Source organism: Botrytis sinoallii, assembly GCF_014898435.1.
Source record: "Botrytis sinoallii strain Bc 23 chromosome Unknown BSIN_001, whole genome shotgun sequence".
Lineage (NCBI taxonomy): Eukaryota > Fungi > Ascomycota > Leotiomycetes > Helotiales > Sclerotiniaceae > Botrytis > Botrytis sinoallii.
The window spans coordinates 1,434,254-1,453,285 of NW_024066028.1; the positions used below are offsets into that span (position 1 = coordinate 1,434,254).

A 19,032-nucleotide genomic window follows, 5' to 3' on the forward strand; every position below is an offset into this window, starting at 1 on the left:
GTCAACTAGGAAGGCGCTCTCGGTGGAGGATTGACAGGAAAGCTCAGCTGGCTGAGTACGAAATACACGACAGACACCCCAAGGGTATGCCTGATATATATCGTGACTTTTGCATGGATAATCATCAGCTTGATGACTTGCGCTTGCGAGTGAAGATCGGCATGTAAAGTCGAAGGAATTCATGCCCATATACTTCTAGAAAGGTTTTGATAATGTTAAAGATGGCTGTCAAAGATGCGCAATGAAAAAAAAAAACAATTTACAGCCTCGTAGCGACCCACCTGCTATGAATTCTCAAATGTATGTCTGTGTCTTGTTTGAATCGAAATGTTTGTTAATGCACTTGCCTTGAATGTTGTGCGGCTGCCTTGATTCCCTCGACCTCAAATGAGTGTAAATCCTTTTTCATTACATGAACTTTCTATGCCTTCTCAATTTTTTTGTGAAGTTTTCAGTCTACAGATTTGCTTGAAGTGGTTGCTCAAACAAAATGGGTTAGAACACGCAAGTTCACAAAGACTCATTCTTATTACAACAAAGAAAAGTAAGCTGGCAAAGAAGGTTGAAAGAGGGCTTCTCCCAGGAGTCGGAAAGAACAGAGATGAGATTATTGACAAAGAAATCAGAAACTGTGCTGGCTCCGTTTGCAGTCTAAAATGATGCACGACAAAGGACAGATTCATTTGGAAGTATTTTGTTTCTTGGATAATTCTTTCCATGGAGAAGGAGCATCCACAGGGCAGAGAAGGCGGAGATCTTTGCCAATTCTGCATCATAGATCGTGGCAATTGACTATAGCCAGTATTGATGCCATTTTTTTTGGTGTATCTTTGATCACTTCCATCCATCTAAGACTCGGTAGTCATCGTATATTGAAGTATGTGCAAGAATTTACCCCGCGATGTGAGATGTTGCTTACTCTATTGTTTCATTGTGAGGAATGTTTAGGTTTTTCTCTTGGAACAATTTTCTTTAGAGAAGCTCGATTGAATGCAAATGGTAGCTTAGCTATTTCTCTTGAAAGAAAAACTTATATGAAAGTAAAAGCTTGCACACAAAGAACATTTCAAGCAGGACTTCGACCCAATTCTCAATAGCAACCTCACTACTCCCAAGCTTTCTATCCTCTGTGAGACTGCAGGCATTGAGTATCATTAAAGTTTGAAAAAGAAGTGGAAATAGAAATTACCACAAGCATTCATGGAGATACAACCAGAGGGGTAAGTAAAGATCTGTATATCACAAGAAAGGCCATACGATCTAATTATTCTCAAAAAGAACGGACCATGAGGACCTCTCTTCAGGAGAGGAGAATGGAGATGAATCTGATCAATCCGATCAACATGAATCACGACCAGCCACACCACCTAGAGAGTTGAAAGTTCCGAAGTTCTTGACTGATATAGTGCATGGTGAACCACGTCCCGATCCAAGGACTTCTTTCAGAGGCCACGAACAGCCGCCGGCAAATGAACGCCTTGAACAAATCAAGACGTTTCTTGCCGACGAAGATGCGAACCGATGCTTAGATTTCAAAGATAAGCTCACACAGATACAAGACTACCTTGCTCACATTGAGAAGCACCGAGTCCCATGCGATAAAAAACTCTTTAAAGATGCAAAAGTAATGACAGATGTTCAAGCAGATTGGCATGATCGCATGGAAAAATCAGATCTCGGCGATCCTTTATGTGTAGACACTCCTCAAATCCAGCCTTACAGCACGAGACTCATGTCGAATGAGGTGACTCTTGCTATTCGCGAAACGAAGGAAATCAATGGCACACAGACACAAATCCGTGAAGATCGGCCTCCTTTCACGGTCAAGCGTACTAAGGATCACGCGGTATTTCTCAGGGCTATCAAAGAAGATGCGAAGAAAACTTTGACGGATCTTACGGAAGAGGAAGAGAATCGAAATCTTTTCAAAATTGAGAATCACGCATACATTGATGCAAATAAAGACCCGGCATTAATTCCTCTTTGGACAGATCCTATTCGCGGTATTTCAGATACTGGAAAGGCCCAAAGTAGCGCTGATCCTTGGTATGGTAGCGGCCAGGTTCTGGGGGTTACTCCACCAGGTAAAACCGAACGTGAGCCAAAGCACAACCCTCTCCCACCTGTAGTCAAAGGATACCTGGAAGTTGTACGATACTATTGAATGAGTACAGGGAGAATGTCATTTCTCTTGGATGTGGAGATCTACGCCATGCCAAACAGTGGAGTGTAGCGGCCTTGAAGGGCTTTTTTGCGATTATTTCCAACGCCAGAGGCAAAAAAGCTTGAGCGTAACGCTAATGTTTATTCAACTGGGCAAAGGAAAGGCGACATGACAGATGAAGAATACAGAGCTGTTAAGGATGATTGGAAGAAGTACAATGATTTACAAGATCAGCTATTGGAACATCTCTCTGCTAAGACTACCCCTCAAATACAGTTGTACTTTGACGAGCCAGACATGGTCAAGAAAGATACGTACGACCCTACGAAGATTAACATCACACGGGAATATGGCGAACGAATGCGAGAAGTCCAGGCAATGCAATCAGAACTTCATGAACTTATGCGAGAATGTCGTGATAGTAATGGCCCGCAATCTTGCAATTGGTGGATACTAGGGAGAATGGCCGAGATACTTTCACCCGTTGAACCTGATATCTTTGGGGAAGTGGGAAAACATTGGGCCCGATTCAAGACGAGACATGTTCCTTTGCTTTGGGATAAAGCATTCGATCTACCATCCAAGAGAAATTGGCTCGCCTCTCGTAGTGTGGGAGACAGAGCCATGATTGATCCTTATATCCAGAGATTACGGGATCTCTGGACTACCATTTTCGAGAACGAACCAGAACTTCAACGTGAAGAAGCTGATATAGAAAGTGGGGCACCATGGATTGTATTATTACCATTGCAAAAGGGAGCTTTAAGGACTGACCCAATAAGGCATAAGATGTCGTCAGACTTTTTGCAACCATATATCTTCTATGTACCTTGGGCCACTCCTAAACCTGAGCTTTCTCCAGAGTTGGAAAAGCAATTGGAAAGAATTCATCGACTTCTAAAAGCAAAGAGTGATCAAGGAGGTTTACTAAATCATGTTGGGATGGCAGCACTTCGACAAATCTAGCGCCGTTCTTTTATCCTCGACTTCGTCGAATGTATGATCAAACACTCAGTGATAACAAAAAGGTTCGAGACAAGGCACTTAAGGCATTTTCTGACATTCTAGATCCTTGGCTAGCGGGATTCGAAGGAGTTGGAATCGAGATAAGGAGTTATAAACCGGAGGATAAGCAAGCTCTCCTGACGTCAACCATACCGGCGACCCTCGTTGATGCACCTGATGCTGTAAAAGCTCCCGTATTGAGACAGCGCGATCCATCTGTTTCTATATCAGACTCATAGAAGATTGGACTCAGATTCGCTAAACACTCTCAACGCACAACTCAACAAGGATATCCCCGATGACGGTGATGTTACTGGTGCAGGATGGGACCAAAAGAAGAAGAAAACCTACGCGAGTCTGCTAGGTTCTCCGGCTTTGCAAAAGATAGAAGCAGAATTGGACAAGATTGAGGATGAAATAAACAGCTTGAAAGCTGATGCGCCCTCCATTGCTCTCGCTGGTTTGCAGAAAGAATGGGGCCTCGTCAAGAAGAGGCTTGACGAGGAAGAGACACGGACTGTGATCGGGGTCAAAGCTGCAGCCAATTCCAAATTGAAGGATAAAACCATCAAAGTATTACAAAGTGTAGATTTTGTCGACACGGATGTTGATACCGACAATCTTCCTGGTGTCTTTTATCTCGCCACTGAACCACCTTCACCGATGTCCATTAGTCCTACGAAAGTTGATACTCTTTCTCTTGTACCCGATCTCGATACTGGCATCCATCGCAATCGAGAACAAAATTGGCAACAATTTATCCTAGGCTATCCGCAAACAGCGTCTCGCTATGACACGGGCGCGTTAAACTTTCAGTCCAGGCCGAAGAAAGAAGGGGTATTCAACGAGCCGCTATTGAAATGGCTTTGAACTTTTTAGCTTCCAATTATGAGCAACGGCGTCCGGACGATCTATTCCGTCGCGTTGTAATTCCTTCGCCATGGCAGAAACCTCTACCAGAAGTTCCAATATCAATGGAACTTGAACCGACCAAGCGACCCGTAGAGTTGGACACGAAATACTACACCAAACTCATGGTTGAGTACACGAGGTGGAAGGATGACGACTGGTATGATGCTCGTGAAAAATCATTAAGACTACCCCGGGTTACGTTCCACCGCCGGCTAATTTCAATGGCCCTTTTACGATTCCATCGATGTTCGAATACCAAGACGCTGCTGCCAAATACTTGGGAAACTTGACTCCAACTTGGGATGCTTTGTTAAATGCAGTCAAGACCTACCCGAGGCCATTTCTGACAGCAGTTCTTGCACGCATTGAGAGAGGTGTAAGATTTGAGCCTGATCAAGAATTCGATACGCTTAACGAAGTAGCAAATGGTATGGAGGTAAAATTGGTGCCGCAAGAACTCGGTGTCCTCCGGGAACTAACCGAACCATCTTGGAACTGTCATTGGCTACCATATCCTCCGGTCGCAGATGACAACGAAGATGTGCCTAGACAAATTCTCGATGAGTTTGAAAGAGATATCGAAGCACTACCAGAACCTGAGAAACCTCCGTACTGGGGTATCAGAGAAGGGCCGAGTGAACCACCGATAGGTACTTATCCATTGAGCCAGAGAGATATTCGTACAGTCAACAAGTATGATCCCGTGTCAAGAGTACCAATTTTGTGCCCATGTTACAACTTCTCCAGCATATAAACGATCGCCGGACTAGACAGAATTTGCCTCATTTTGACCGGGTTACAGCGAGAAGGCACTTACGACAATGCATGAATACCATCACATACAGTATGTTTCATGCCATTTTTATTGATAGCAAAATAGCTAATGTGTATAGTTTCGAACAGGGCTTCAACCCGAACTTGAACTTGGCTTCGAGCTCGATCGTGTGGCAAGAGTTGCACTCACAGGTCCACCCCGAAATGAAGTATATTGACGATCGACGTCGAAGCGTTTGCCGGCTATGGAATTCACTGGGATGAAGCAACCAACACCTTCAGCGTTCAATATAATGCGGCTCGATTCACAGGACCTCCAATTATCCAGCCTAATCTCTACAGTTTCATCGAAAAGGCGGCTTTCAAATTTGGCAGAGCAATCGCTTTGTATACGGAAGAACTCACAATGGATGAAAGGCACTACACGCGAGAACTCAGCCTCGAAGTTGTTCACCAGAGTTACTCAGATACAATGAAACGCTTAGAAGGCAAAGAGCTACATCCTGGGGAACCCAACGTACCTCCCGCGAATCCCAACCCAAACAATATAACTCTAATTCGCATCGCCTCTGATCTCTACAAGGTCGCCCCTGACATTTTCACCGACCATGGTCTCAATCTCGAAACACTTCTCGACTCCTCTGTCCCTTATTCCACCCGTTTGCAATACTCCGCTCTAGTTATTCAAACTCAAGTCATCGAAGAACTGAATAATAACTGGGAATCTCGTTTCCCCATTAAAGAAAATGTTTGGGGATTCGCCCGTGATAGATTGATCAACCCTGTACGCACTGTAGTCGCGGGTCGCACTTTTACAGAATATCATAGACCGCGTCAATATTTCAGTATGCGAAGATGGCCACCATGCGAACAGAGTGCTGCTAGTCAGCAGATCATCAAGGTTAGTGGCCGGTAATACAGGTAAAGCCTGTCAAGGAACCGGCAATCAGAAAGTCGAATGAAGAGAAGAAGATGGATTCGTTGAGGAAAAAGCAAGAGCCGGTACATATTGGGGGCGCACCACCTAATTTCCCATTCGGAGAGACGCCTTATCAACAGGCTTATCAGAGTTGGAGGATCACGGAGGATTTGAAAAGATGGTAAGTTTCCATTCACCTTTGTCTCGTCCCGTGTTTTTCTTGGGTGAATTTAATATCGGACTGTGAATCATGATGCTAACATTCATATCACCCAGTTCCCGAGTTCAACCCTAAACCTAAACCAAAGAGCCTCCTCGATAAAGTTCTTCCCGCTATCCCCCAGTCACCGATAGACCGTTTTGCACTCCCCAGAATCCCCCCTTCGTTTCGACCCAGAAGTATCCCTGTCGAAATCTTGCGCCAAAAGACCATTACCGCCGCCCAATCTACGGCTGGCCTACCTAACCTCACTGAATACTATAGAGAAGACAATGAAGCAAGGGCCGTAAGAGATTGGCGTCAATGGCAGAAAGAAAACGAAAGGATTAAAAATGATTGAGCAACTGGCCAAGGGAAAGAGTTGGCAGAGTATGACGAGGGATGAGAGGGAGAAATATGAAGGGGAACTGGCTGTAATAGATATGGAGGAGCATCGGGCGTTACAAAATGCAGGAGGATGGAATATTGCTCGAGGTGAAGTGAAAGGGAGAAAGGTAAAGCGTGATTCTGATGGGCCTTGGTATTGAGGACCGGTCATGGCGGGAAGAAAAGGAACCGAAGTGGGAGTGCTGGTGGAAAGGGGGGTAGAAAGAAGAGAGGCAGTAGACCGACACCGGTTCAAACTGACACGTTAATGTCGGGAGCGTTGTGAGTCTCATGCACCTCAAGTCTTGGGAGCTTTGAAGAAATAAATTGCTGGATGGGATATTTGTTTATATGTTAAATAATAGTTCTGTTTATTTGGCGTACGTCCGCATGTACTTGAGATGAGTTCTATGTATTAAAAATGAGGGACTGGGACAGTACATGATTGGTATGAATTTTCAATATATAATTACCAGTAGTTTAATGCAGTGATGATTACACCAGTTTGAGCTTGTATAGAACTTGGGACTAAGATTTAAATAGTACACTCACAATAAATAAGTCATGAACAGTTGCATGATCATTCAATTGCACGCCATAGAATAGCTGACGGAATTAAGTATTGGCTGTACCCTTCGCTTATAAATGAAGGGGTTAGTAGGCGAGTTACAGTCGTCTAACTATTTCGTGGACAAGTCTTACGATGTAGCTTTCAAGCAAGCCAATGGTTTACTCAACTAACAACTTATCGGACTAATCAATGGTATTTGTATAATTTGCAGGTAATAATTAATCTTTATTCTGAGACGATCATAATAGCTGAAGAAGGATCCATTCATTGTCCATATTCAAATGCGAATGGCCACTCCCACATGTGGGAGAAAATCGCATTTTGTGGCGCTACGTAATGACTGCAGCCACAATTGAAGTGTGGAATTTGTGGCGCAATCTCCTGCAACACCCCGCCATTCGTCCAGGCATAGTAGTGATCGACATTTATATCCTGCTTTGAGATTTTGATGCATAATTACGTCAGAAGAGATTGGAGAGCTTAAGTTTATGTACAATTCTCTACGTTTTTCATTCAACTAGTATTTTAAACTACTCTCTACTAGACTTAAATGTTACCATGGGTTTATTCCGAAGTAAAGACAAAACTCGCCTTGAACCGCCTTCAGCGACACTCCCAGTTCCTCCAGACGATGAAAATAGGCTCTTGAACAATCGCAATAATGATTCTTTTAGAAGTAGCAACATCTCGAGCGCAGATACTCGGATAAATCAAGTTCAAAATCCAAATCCCGGAACCACAACCACAACCACAACCACAACTACCACTAGTGAGTATCTAAAACTAGACCTATTCAATGACTGAACAAAAAACTGACATGGAGAAGCGACCACAACAGTCCGTAATGATGGTTCAACCCAAACTTACACTCACCCATATGACCCCTCAATCGACCCTCCTCCTGCATCAACAACCACCTACCCATCGAATGAGCCACCTGTCCCACCAATCGGGACTCCTCAGCCTACTCAAACACCAGTCCCTTCAGAAACAGAACATTCCCTTCGAAGAACAAGTACTGGTGGGGGTCGTGTAATTCCCGAACGCTCACCACTTCGAAACTCCAATCCCGTTCCCCCTCTCGTGATAGACCATACTATGGACCCGAATTCCCCCAATCCCTCAAACATCACCGGCACCAATACCAGCACCACAAACGCTCAAATGAATTCACAGGCCAACCATGATATTCACGATCAGAACCTAACATCAAACGCAAATACAACCAATTCACCAAGAATGCCAATCAATGAACAACAAACGCCAGGTAGTCCTACAAAGCCTAACGTTAATTTCTCCCGACCAGGAGGCAAACGAGAAAGTATTGCAAATGCTGCCAGAGGTATCCATGGAGCTGGAGAAGCACTCAGGGGGAGTGTAAACTCTGCAATTGCAGGAGGACTTCGGGATCAAAAAGACCTCGAACAGAATCGGGCAATTAAAGAGCAGGGAATGAGAGAGTTTACGAATAGTGGGTTTAGAGAGAAGGCTGGAAATAGACTGAGGAGGAGAAGTGGAGGGATCGCGAATGGGAATCAGGCTGGGGTTGTGGGAGGGAGAGTTTGAGGGAATGGTGTGGTAAATAAGATGGACTGCGGATATAATGTTGCTGTAATATGAATGGTAAGTTTGTATCTATGGATTGGCGTTCAGGTTTTAGGCCGTGGGATATGGGTGCGTATGAAAGATATGCATTGTACAACATGATATCCACTGTTTAAGTTTACTATTAAGAATCAACAATATCTGAATGTATCAATCAATATTGACTAGGCGAATATGCTTGTGCAATTTTGAGAATATCCTATGTCTGTTTCTAATATCGAACTACAGGTTTATAGATCTGCTTGCCTTATTGCGATTCACTTCCAAGGGCTATTTACTCATCACAGATTTTTTTCATTAAAATCATTACACAAGTCATTTCACGTGTTAAAAGGGTATTTTTGAGGAAAAATTGTATGTATATATTACTTACCTGAACTAGATGGTGTCTTAAATGATCAAGTACTTGCCATTTTTTTTAGGGGGTTTCTCTCGGATTTATTCTTATTTAGAAGGAATGAAAAACAAAGGGAAAAAAGAAAACTTGACTTACTTATGAATCTCCATCTTTCCTCGGAACTCTAACCCCACGTTCCCATTCTCCCATCTTCGCAGCCCATTCATCCGCCTTCGGTTGAGAATCTTCTTCCTTTGTTGCCACAGCTCTTCCTCGGGTCCAGCAAAAATCTTATTCAAGTCTCCAGGACCCATTCCCATGACCTTTGCGCAAGGTGGACAGGGATAGGGTTGGAAGAGGGGTTGAAAAAGAACTTGAGGACAGGAGACTCGAGATGTGAAAGTGAATTCGTGAGAAGTGGTTTGAGCCTGCTGTTGTTGAGAGGATCGAAGAGTTAATCGTCGAGTCAATTTTCCCAAAGTCTGTCCCATGCCTTTAAACGCGGAGCTGGCTGAGCGTCGAAGCTGTGAGCTAGCATTTGAGATTGCGGAGTCGGAGGTGGTGGGTCGGCTGTCCTGGTTCCGTACGCAGAGGTCTGAGTGATGGGTGAAGGTGGTGATAATGTGGCCACAATGATTGTGGAAAGTTTCTGTTGCTTGGCAGCTGGGAGTGGTGACTTCTTTAGCTGACATGTTGAGATTGGTGTCTTGGTTAGTGATTGGTGTTTTGTGTTGTTAGATTCAGAGTCTTCTGGTTTTTATGGAAATGAAGACATAACGGCAGGATTCAGAGCTATTTATCGTCATGATGAGGCATTGTTCTGAGAAGAAGGTTTGAAGTAATAGCGTTGTTCGCGGAAAGAAGAACAGATACTCAGCTCTGATGATACAAAAACCATCACAGAACAACGACGAATGTGCGTTGTACTGTTCGAACAAACGATTCGAATTTCGGCACCCTCCATTTCTTCGCTGTTGATTCGATGTCTTTGCTTTGTACATTAAAGGGAGAAATCACTATGATTCGACGACGTACAAACGTGGGCGAGATTTGGAATTCTGAGACTATGAGACGATGGCACTCCGAGGAAGGCCAATTCGACAGCACTACTTCTGAAGTTCTGATACTCACAAACGCGCCTGGAAAAACATAGAAAGTCAGACCGGTATAGACCGACTTCATTCAAAAGGAAATCTAAGACAATCTATAGTTCGAACAATCTACTGGGCAGATGAACTCCGTGAGGGAGCGGATGTTAGACCACATGGCTTATACAACACCAGTAGGCAAACAAATTAAGGCAACATGATCTCGATACCATAAAATATACACATCACATAGCTTCGACGCTTTACTCGGCCAACTCTAATTATATGATCTATCTCAAAAATATACTGAAAGGAAAGCCTGCATAAGTTTACCGTTATACAATCACGAAATTACTCACATTTTTATTATACAAATTATGTTCAAAAAGAAAATCTGATTTTATTACTGTTCCCACTTGGGAATTCCTCATACTAAACTAAAGAAAATGACTTTAGGAAAGATAACTAAGAAACATATGTCTACCTATCTACCTATATATCTATACTCTAGAAAATGACTCGAGAAAAGTGACTGAAGGAGCGACTATAAGATATTGACTCAAGGAAATCGATATAAGGAGTGACTCTAGGAAAGACGAAAAAGTCTATACCAGCACCAAAGAAAAAAACAGTAGAAACGCTCCTCTTACTTACCGCTTCCTAAATCTAATCCTCAGCCACAATAACGATTCTCCACCCCTCAGGGACATCCACTCTCAGTTTCTCCCCCTTTCTCGGCTCCGGAACTCTAACTTCCTTTCTCGCATAATCGTAGCCGTACTCTGGATCTCTATAGTTAGGTCTCGGGCGAGATTCGTAGATTCTGGTTCTTCATATCTGGAGCTTTCGCGGGATTCGTGCCTGGAACGAGATTGATATCTTTCGCTCGGATCATTTTGTCTCTGTCTAAGACGATCTTTAAGACGATCTTCTTCTTCCTCTTCTCTTCGCAATTTGAGGTGATCTAATTCTTCAGCTCTCAGATTCTCTTCGTGATATCTTCTAAGCCTTTCATTTTTGAATTCTTGTTTTGCTCGAAGATCCTCTTTAATTCTTTCTCTTTCTTCTCGTTCTTCTTCCATCTTCCTTAATTTCTCGGCACGTGTGCGACTTGAAGATGAGTATGAAGATGATGAAGATTTATGGGAAGATTCGGGTTGATATCTTGGTCGTGTAGGAGGAGGAGATGATGATCGGGCTCTGGGGCTATAGTATTGATCTCGGGATGGATGAGGAATATGAGGCCTGCGATATTCTTCTCTCTCAGGGGAAGGAGCTCTGCGGCTATGGTGAGATGGTTGAGGTTCATCATCCTGGGTAGCTCGAGCAGCTCGCTCGGCTCGCTTTCGGGCACGATGTTCTTCTGTCGAATCTGGACAAGGAACATGAGGCCTGCGATATTCTTCTCTCTCAGGGGAAGGAGCTCTGCGGCTATGGTGAGATGGTTGAGGTTCATCATCCTGGGTAGCTCGAGCAGCTCGCTCGGCTCGCCTTCGAGCACGAAATTCTTTTAGCATATCTAGATAAACAACATAAGGCCTGTCATATTCTTCTCTTCCATAAGTATCTTGTGGTCTATGATCATCCCTATGATAATTGGAGCTCGATTGCCGATAAACAGGCTCAGGAGATGGAGATCTCGCGCGAGATCCCTCTTCATGTCTGTAATCATAATATGGTTCCTGATAAGCTTCATACTCCTCAACCTCAGATTCAGATTCAGACGCAGATTCTAAAGCAGATTCTGAATCAAGAGCAGCTAGCTTGTAGAAAGTTTGGGGACTAATTCTCTCGTCTTCGATCGATGGAGGTGGCTTTTTGCCGTTGTCGGTGTTGTATACCGGAGCTTGGGCTTTATGTGACATGATGCCTCACTTTTGCTTGCTAGTATCTGTATATAGATGTGAAATTGATGAGATGTTGGGAATGGTCCGCGAGCTCGTTGCTGTGATATGTGTATCGGGAGATGGTGAAAGATGTAGAGGAAGACAAATAGGGGAATGAAGAGCTTAAATACGTGACAGTCGTAACTTGTTTCAGTGTTGTCAGCCAACAACGAGATCCGAGACAAAGAATCACCATAGATGTTGGACCAAAATAGAATTGTGGAAGTAAAAGAATAAAGGAAGCAAAGTGTAAGAGACAAAGAAAAACATCAAAAAGTTAATTAGCGGCAACCACTCGAATGCTCAACCGATTCACCAAGCAAGCATCTCCATCTCACACTGGGGAGTATCTCAGGTTGCACGAAGGTTTCAAGTGGACTACTGAACCTCTCATATTGAAATGTATTGTATTAGACTAAATTATCGGGTATCATTAATGTATTAAAAGTGTTCTTTCCAATTCTACCGACAAACGAGACTTTTTCCGAGTCCATCCATCCTATTCATCCATAGCTCTTTTATTTCCAAACCCATTGCTCCACTTGCGAAACCCAGCATACCATTCAAAATTATTCCCTTACTGCTCCGTTGTTAATGTGAAATTCTCCAAGTCGCAAGTTCTTCTTCTATGCAATAGATACGACTGTAACACCGTTTACAGCCAAAATAGCCACCTCACAGCCCTCACCGCACCTCTTCCAATCCCCATAACAACTCTGCACAACACAACCATAAACCAAACATACCACATTACTCCCACCAACGCCCATTCCACCAGAACCCACCCTCCTCTTCTCACCCATCTAAATCTTCTCCTCCTTCTTCGGATCATCTTATCCATGCTAGCCGTCAACTTATTGACTTCCAATATCTGACTTGTGACCAGATCTTTGGAGACCTCATCCGCTTCATCCGCTGCCTTTCTTGCCATTGGAGTTAAATTATCAACTAGACGGCTATGTAGAGCTCCCATTTCGTCCAGAAGCGTTTGAATAGTATTCATGGAGAAGTTTTCTTGAGATTTTTGCCATAATTGTGCTGAAAGTTGAATGTCATCCCTAATGATGTTTGCTGCTAATATATGCTGTTGTGATCTTGGGACCGGAGAAAGAGACTTATTGGTGAGAGAAATTATACCTTTGTAGCAACTCCCCTGCGCAGTTCGAAAGTCTACTGGTTCCGCGGCTTGACGTGTGAGGTACATTGACTTGACGCCAGATGAGTAAAGACGTGTTTTAACGTATGCAATGTCTCGTTTTGTCAAGGGACCACGATGAATTGATACTCCGCTATCAGAGTGGCTCCAACGACGATTTATATCAAGTGAGGGGCGTCTATTGTCATTCGCTGAGATGTGTGACAAGCCAGTTACTGGCATTGTATCGACCCTGCCAGGATATCCGAGTATGGCATTCAACCGAGCGTCCGCGTTACGAACACCTCGAGCGTAACCTTCCTTGCGAGTTGAATCATCAGAGACATCAGAATCGTGTCGGTTTCCTCCTTCCGGAGATGATGCTGGTGAAACGCCGTCTATTTCGATTCTTGGAGGAGGTTCGAGTTTTGAACTAGATGGATTTTCAACATCCGAAGGTTCTGCTTCAATGACTGCTTCTGCTTTACGACTTTTCGTAGACCTTCCGCGATTTTCCAAAGGCGACTTAAATGAAGGCATGTCATTGAGATAAGTTGGAATCGATTTATCATGTGACACTTCCACATCTACTAGTCTCGAGTCATACCTATCCAAAAGAAGTGTCTTTTCGTTTTCGCGCACCGGCGTGCGGAAATCTTCCATGTCGGATTCATCGGTTGAAGCAGTAGAATTGTTCGAATCCTTTTTCCATAAAAACTCGCTAACTCTAGCAACAGGTCCACGAGAGCCCTTGAACAATCCTCGGATGCCAGATGGTTCGTCACCTTTACCCCTCCGCAGGCTTGTCTGTTTCTTCAAAGACTTTGCACTTTCATCTGTGTCTCTCGACGTGAGTTTCTTCGTGGGGCTCAAGGACCGATTACGGCCATTGAGAGCTTCAGGAATGTATTCTCTAGGATCAATTCTTGAATCTATGGAACCAATAGAGTCTATCGATACACGAGATCTATCTGGTTCGTATTCACCACTGCGGTCTCTGCTGTGCTCACGGAACGGATTAATCTTAGACCGCACTCGTGATAAGGCCCGTTTTCTGTTTGGCGATGACCGGCGACTACGAGGTGATGAGAGATCTAGTCCAATACTAGGAACAAAATTAGACAACTTCGAGGCCCGTATTTGTGGGGAGTTGGGAGCAGTAGTATCAAGGCCGTCCAAAGAGTTTCGAGGACTAACGCCCGGTACTTCGAGGCTTGGTCGTCCTGATGGGGTAGATGTGAAAGGGTGTCTTTTCTTGATAGGAGAATCTTTATTGATACCCTTCAGGTCCGTCCTTCTTTGATGCAAACTTATACTGGAATCCGATTTCTCCCCACTGTTGAGTATAGGGAGAGTTGGCGTCTCTACAGCTGGAACGGAGGCCTGTTTATCCAGCTTGTTGGGTGTCATCCAATTGAAATCGCCAGATTCCTTCGCAAGCATTTCCAACATCTGTTTTTCAAGAATGTCTTTACCGTGATCATCTTGACTTTCGTTCGTCCCACTACGTCTCCGTTTTGAAAACCTTTTTATATGTTCACTGTCGGAGGAATCGGAACTAGATCTACTCCTAGATCGTAAAAAGCGGGAACGCTCACGGCTTACACTGTGGCTGCCATGTTGCGCATGGGTTGCGTCATGTAGTTTGTGCCGAACCTTGGAGGCTTTACTTTCCAGATGCTTATCTGAATCAACCTTAGAAGATCTGAACTCTGGAAGCTTAGTATCGATACGAAGGTCGACAGCCGAGTTCGATTTCTTGTGATGGGAGCGATCCGGCGATTTAAGTATGTCAAAGTCGTCAAGTTTGCGTGGGATAGATTGCCTAGGCTCAGGATTTCGAGAAAATATTGGTCTCCCATTTCGATCTTCAATCAGCGTCTTGTTGTCACCCTGTTCCATCCAGAAGATGTCTGCAAGCATATCTGCAGGACTAGTAGCCCAGTCAATTCTGGGTCTTGCCAATTTAAGGGCGCTTTGATTTTTACTCCCCGCAGACTGAGGTGATGTATGGGGCGAATGGCCTTCTTCTATAGCTTTTGAGAATGGCGGTAGTGCTACATGATTTCCGTTGACAAAACCGTCACTTAAAGCAGCTTTCGAAACTTCATCAACCCACCATGAAACCTTGTGAACGTTTCCGAATTCTTGTGCTTCTCCATCAATGGAAATCCGAGCTCGAGCACGCACTTTTCTATTCCTGATGTACTGCAAAGGATTATATTGCCTGCCGAATATGCGATGAGGTTGTTCAGACGTCGAGCCTGGACTGCTGTGCTGATTCTTCTCCACAGATCCTGCCTTCAATGGAGGGACATATTGTAATAATCGACGGTATTGGGCCATGAGCTCAATTGCCTTTTTAGCCTTTTCTGCTCTCGCCAATGTAGATGAAGAGAATTGGTATTGGTAGGCAGTTTCGGATGCATCTAAAGTTATCGGCAGAGGGCCAATTTTTACTCCCGATGAAAGGCGTGGAGAACTTGTGAGTGCCCTATCAATTCTGTCAGGCTTCGGTGAGATGTTTCTGGACACTCTCCTTTGCTGCTGTAAATGGTGACGTAGACTACCTCCTGCCATCTCATCTCTAAATCCTACAGCATTCGAGGGCAATGGTGTAGAAGCATTACGTCTCGATGCGATTCTTCTACTTTCACTAAGATTCAGGGCCAAATTGACGATCTGGGCAGAATCAACATCAAGCCCGCTTGTAACAGGCTTTTCGGACGCATTTGCACCTCGCCCTTGATCACTGTGCGGCGTCGTATTTTCATCAACTACATCTTCCTCTTCTATGTCCTGGGCCGTGGGAGCGCTCGCCACATTGGAGGCTAGGGGGCTTCCTACTATAGTACCATTACGTGATTGTCTCTTGCTCTGTTTTTTGTCCGCTGATTTACCTTTCACATCGTGAAGAACCCCCCGATTGCGAGGTTGTTGTTCTGCCGTGGCCGTAGATAAGGTCTCTGCATTGCGATGGAATAGAGAATTTGATAATAAAAATCCTCCACTACTTCGACTCTTGTTGTGGGCCCTATGGTTGCTTCTCCCATCCTTTTTACTTCTGTCCTCTATGCCTCCATCCAATCCACCCTGTTGTTCACTACCTTCTTCGTTCAAGGTACTTGTCGCAAAGCTATTTCGATTACTGACCGCCGTGCTAGATTCGCCCGTCTCGCTGCTGTCATTACTATATCGTTGGGTTGAACTCGAATACGTGCTTGAAGTCGTTCGGCGTTCGATCGGTGAAGTGCTAGAACTATTTCTTGTCGTGGCGTCGAGAGGAGGATGAGATGTCATATTTTTCTCCCGGCCTAGCTATCCGAATATGCAGTAGCATCCAAGTTATGAGAATGATTGCTCTCGCATGTTGGAAAACAGAAAGTAGAGGAGGTCGCCCGATAGCTGTGTTATTTGAAAGTTGTACTTTCTGTTTTACAATCAGCAGATTAAGCTTTCACATGCCGGGAGAAATGATGATCCACAGCCATAGTGTGTACGTTCGGTAGTTCTGACGCGAATTTGCTTTTACTGTTTCTGAAACCCGACCTTGCCAAAAAGTCATAAAGAGACCCTGTATTTAAGTCCTTTCAGGCCTTGGGTACCTATCACATGATCAGTCATCCAAAAGTATATAAAATAAATAAGTTTCACAAAGTCACAAAGCAAGTCACAAAAAATCACAAGAAGCCACACAGATTTGTGTTTAATATTCATGATAATAAAAGAAAGATTGGCTAGTCTAATATTCACAGGTATAACCACAGTAATAAACCCCCAAATGCAGGTTGAAACTCCTTGTCCAAGCCACGAACGCCATACTTTTCTCAGCTACAGTGACCACCATTATTCTCTTACTCTCTTGGAGCTGCTTTTCCAGACTTCTCAATCTTTCTCCTCTTGGCTCTCAATGCCTCTGCCTCTGCGTCTTTCTTTTTATTACTGTAAACCATCTTCTCTAGAATCTTCCTCTTCTTTCTGCTCATCATCATCTTAGATCTCTCCAACTCCTCGTCTTCTTCTTTCGCCTTCTTGGCGGCCTTCTTCTTGGCATCCATCTTAGCTTTATTTCTTGGGTCAACTTCCTTTTCTTGTAAGGCCACACCAGATAACTCAGCCTCAAGTTCTCGTTGACGTCGAAGAGCAGTGGTCTCTTCTTCATCTTCGCTGTCTTCGGCTTCAGAGAATCCACCAAAAGACTCATCGACCTTCTCAGGAGCCTCGTCTGATTCATCATCAGATCCAGCAACATCCATACCCTCAGCAGTCTCATCGACATCCATAGCTGTAACCAGATCCTGTTTCTTAACAGCTGCCTCCTCATCGGAGACATCTGCCTCATCTTCGCTACCGCTATCCATTTCGAGTTCCTCGTCCTCCCTTTCTTGGTCTTCAAGTGGGGCAGATGGATCATACTGACCACGTACTTTCTTGACAAAGGGACTCAAATGTGGAGGCAATTGTGCACCGGGTGCATATAGATCCGGTCTTTTGAGCTCCTCATCGTTGATACAATCCCAAATCCATTGTGGTTGAATATAAATGCGACCAGGGACTCGAGCTCCGGGCCTCAAGCGCTGTGCTGTTTGGTTGTCTTCCTTGACTTCCTCATCTTCCTCAGGTTGGACTTGTACGGGTGGGCGATCAACCACTTGGTGGGTAATCGATGGGTCTGATTCATTATGAGTGAAAGCACCCTCTCCAAGGACTGCGTCCCAACCAATACGCTTGCAGCCAAATGCCCGAAGAATGAACTCGAGAGGCTGGCGTGGAGTCTCTCTTGATAAAAAGAAAGTAAACTTTGAGAACAAAGTCGATGGATCTGTGGCAGAATAAGAAGGTTGCATAAGGATATCACCACCTGGTGCAGCTGGCTCGAATTTATCAATAGTCTCAGTTGCTTGCTCTTCATCTTCGCCATCGGGTGAAGTTTTGGTTGTCTCCTCGGCCTCCTTCTCTGGTGCATTGAGTTGAAGCATCAGTTTGTCAATCTCTGCTTGGAGTTTAGGATCGGGCTTTGCATCGCCATTGGTGATCTGCTTTGGTTGCTCAATAGCACCAATACCATTTCCTTCCAATGAGAATGCTCCTAGACCTGCATCTTGATCATCTCTAGCCGCATCGAATTTTGGTGGGTACACCAATCCAACAGAAGTGTAGAGGCGGAAATTGACGAATCCTAGCAAAGTCTGGTAGAATTCGACGAAGGTGCCCATGATTCGGAAGTCCACATCACCAGTGACTCTCTGGTTGAATCTATAAGGCACTAACCACAGAATATCCTGTCCTTGTATAGTTGCCTGGTAGTAAATTCCCTTGATAGACAAGAATGACTTGCGCAAACTATTTGAGACGATTAAATAATGTTCGAATTCCAAGCATAACTTCTCGCATCTCGCAATCATCTTTGCAGGAACAGTCGAGGTCGAGGGTAAATTTGCAAATAAGAAAAGCATTGACAAACAATCGTCGAGATCTCGTAGCGCATCGATGAATGTAGGATATCTTTCTCGGATGATGTGATCCAAATTGTATTTAGTCTTTCCAGTCTTCTCCGGTCTTGATGCATTGCGTTCAAGTCTCGCAGCGTCGCTTGCATCTCCTCGTCCTAAAGCTTTCGAGATTTTCTTCTCTAAGGCTTTCTGCTCACGGAAAGCATCGACAATCTTCTCGTGCAATAGCCATTGGATATCTTTTGTGTAGTAAAAGGTGGTAGAATGTGTCGAGGATTTCGATGCCTTCTTCTTATTTCTTGGTTCTCGAGGATAAATTCCTTTCCAGATACACAACTTACGAAAGTCAGGTAGACTATTCAAATCAAAGAATTAGTACTATTGTTCAACATATAAGTAGAAGTGAAGCAGAAGCAACAATGCGACTGAAGGAATTGGGGGAGGGACTTTTTCAATACTACAATGTATATGAATATGTACTTACGAAATTTGTAATTTTCTGACTGCCTGAGTTCTGGTAATGAAGTTCTTGGCTTGACCAGAAGTTCCCTTCTTCTTAATTCTTCCCATTGTTGCTGTTGCGATTGAGATCGAGAT

At 44.2% G+C, this 19,032-nt stretch overlaps 7 protein-coding genes across 7 annotated transcripts; 3 read left to right on the top strand and 4 right to left on the bottom strand.

Moving 5' to 3' along the window:
- Window positions 1-1,200: 1,200 nt before the first annotated feature.
- EAF02_000271 (uncharacterized protein) lies at window positions 1,201-3,130 on the top strand (the record flags this gene model as incomplete). Its single annotated transcript, XM_038896319.1, has 3 exons — window positions 1,201-1,220; window positions 1,279-2,149; window positions 2,285-3,130. The coding sequence occupies 3 exons, from the start codon at window positions 1,201-1,203 to the stop codon at window positions 3,128-3,130; spliced, it is 1,737 nt and encodes a 578-aa protein (XP_038763178.1).
- A 29-nt stretch (window positions 3,131-3,159) lies between these two features.
- Window positions 3,160-6,069, top strand: EAF02_000272 (uncharacterized protein; the record flags this gene model as incomplete). Its single annotated transcript, XM_038896320.1, has 7 exons — window positions 3,160-3,351; window positions 3,401-4,006; window positions 4,266-4,793; window positions 4,975-5,023; window positions 5,089-5,756; window positions 5,810-5,955; window positions 6,051-6,069. The coding sequence occupies 7 exons, from the start codon at window positions 3,160-3,162 to the stop codon at window positions 6,067-6,069; spliced, it is 2,208 nt and encodes a 735-aa protein (XP_038763179.1).
- A 1,420-nt stretch (window positions 6,070-7,489) lies between these two features.
- Window positions 7,490-8,706, top strand: EAF02_000273 (uncharacterized protein; the record flags this gene model as incomplete). Its single annotated transcript, XM_038896321.1, has 2 exons — window positions 7,490-7,700; window positions 7,758-8,706. 2 exons carry the CDS (start codon window positions 7,490-7,492, stop codon window positions 8,495-8,497), a joined length of 951 nt encoding a protein of 316 aa, XP_038763180.1. The 3' UTR covers window positions 8,498-8,706.
- A 319-nt stretch (window positions 8,707-9,025) lies between these two features.
- Window positions 9,026-9,565, bottom strand: EAF02_000274 (uncharacterized protein; the record flags this gene model as incomplete). The annotated part of the gene is made up of 1 exon (XM_038896322.1): window positions 9,026-9,565. One exon carries the CDS (start codon window positions 9,563-9,565, stop codon window positions 9,026-9,028), a length of 540 nt encoding a protein of 179 aa, XP_038763181.1.
- A 1,112-nt stretch (window positions 9,566-10,677) lies between these two features.
- On the bottom strand, window positions 10,678-11,826 carry EAF02_000275 (uncharacterized protein; the record flags this gene model as incomplete). The annotated part of the gene is made up of 1 exon (XM_038896323.1): window positions 10,678-11,826. The coding sequence occupies one exon, from the start codon at window positions 11,824-11,826 to the stop codon at window positions 10,678-10,680; it is 1,149 nt and encodes a 382-aa protein (XP_038763182.1).
- A 676-nt stretch (window positions 11,827-12,502) lies between these two features.
- EAF02_000276 (uncharacterized protein) lies at window positions 12,503-16,282 on the bottom strand (the record flags this gene model as incomplete). The annotated part of the gene is made up of 1 exon (XM_038896324.1): window positions 12,503-16,282. The coding sequence occupies one exon, from the start codon at window positions 16,280-16,282 to the stop codon at window positions 12,503-12,505; it is 3,780 nt and encodes a 1,259-aa protein (XP_038763183.1).
- A 554-nt stretch (window positions 16,283-16,836) lies between these two features.
- On the bottom strand, window positions 16,837-19,005 carry EAF02_000277 (uncharacterized protein; the record flags this gene model as incomplete). The annotated part of the gene is made up of 2 exons (XM_038896325.1): window positions 16,837-18,790; window positions 18,920-19,005. 2 exons carry the CDS (start codon window positions 19,003-19,005, stop codon window positions 16,837-16,839), a joined length of 2,040 nt encoding a protein of 679 aa, XP_038763184.1.
- Between the last annotated feature and the right edge of the window lie 27 nt (window positions 19,006-19,032).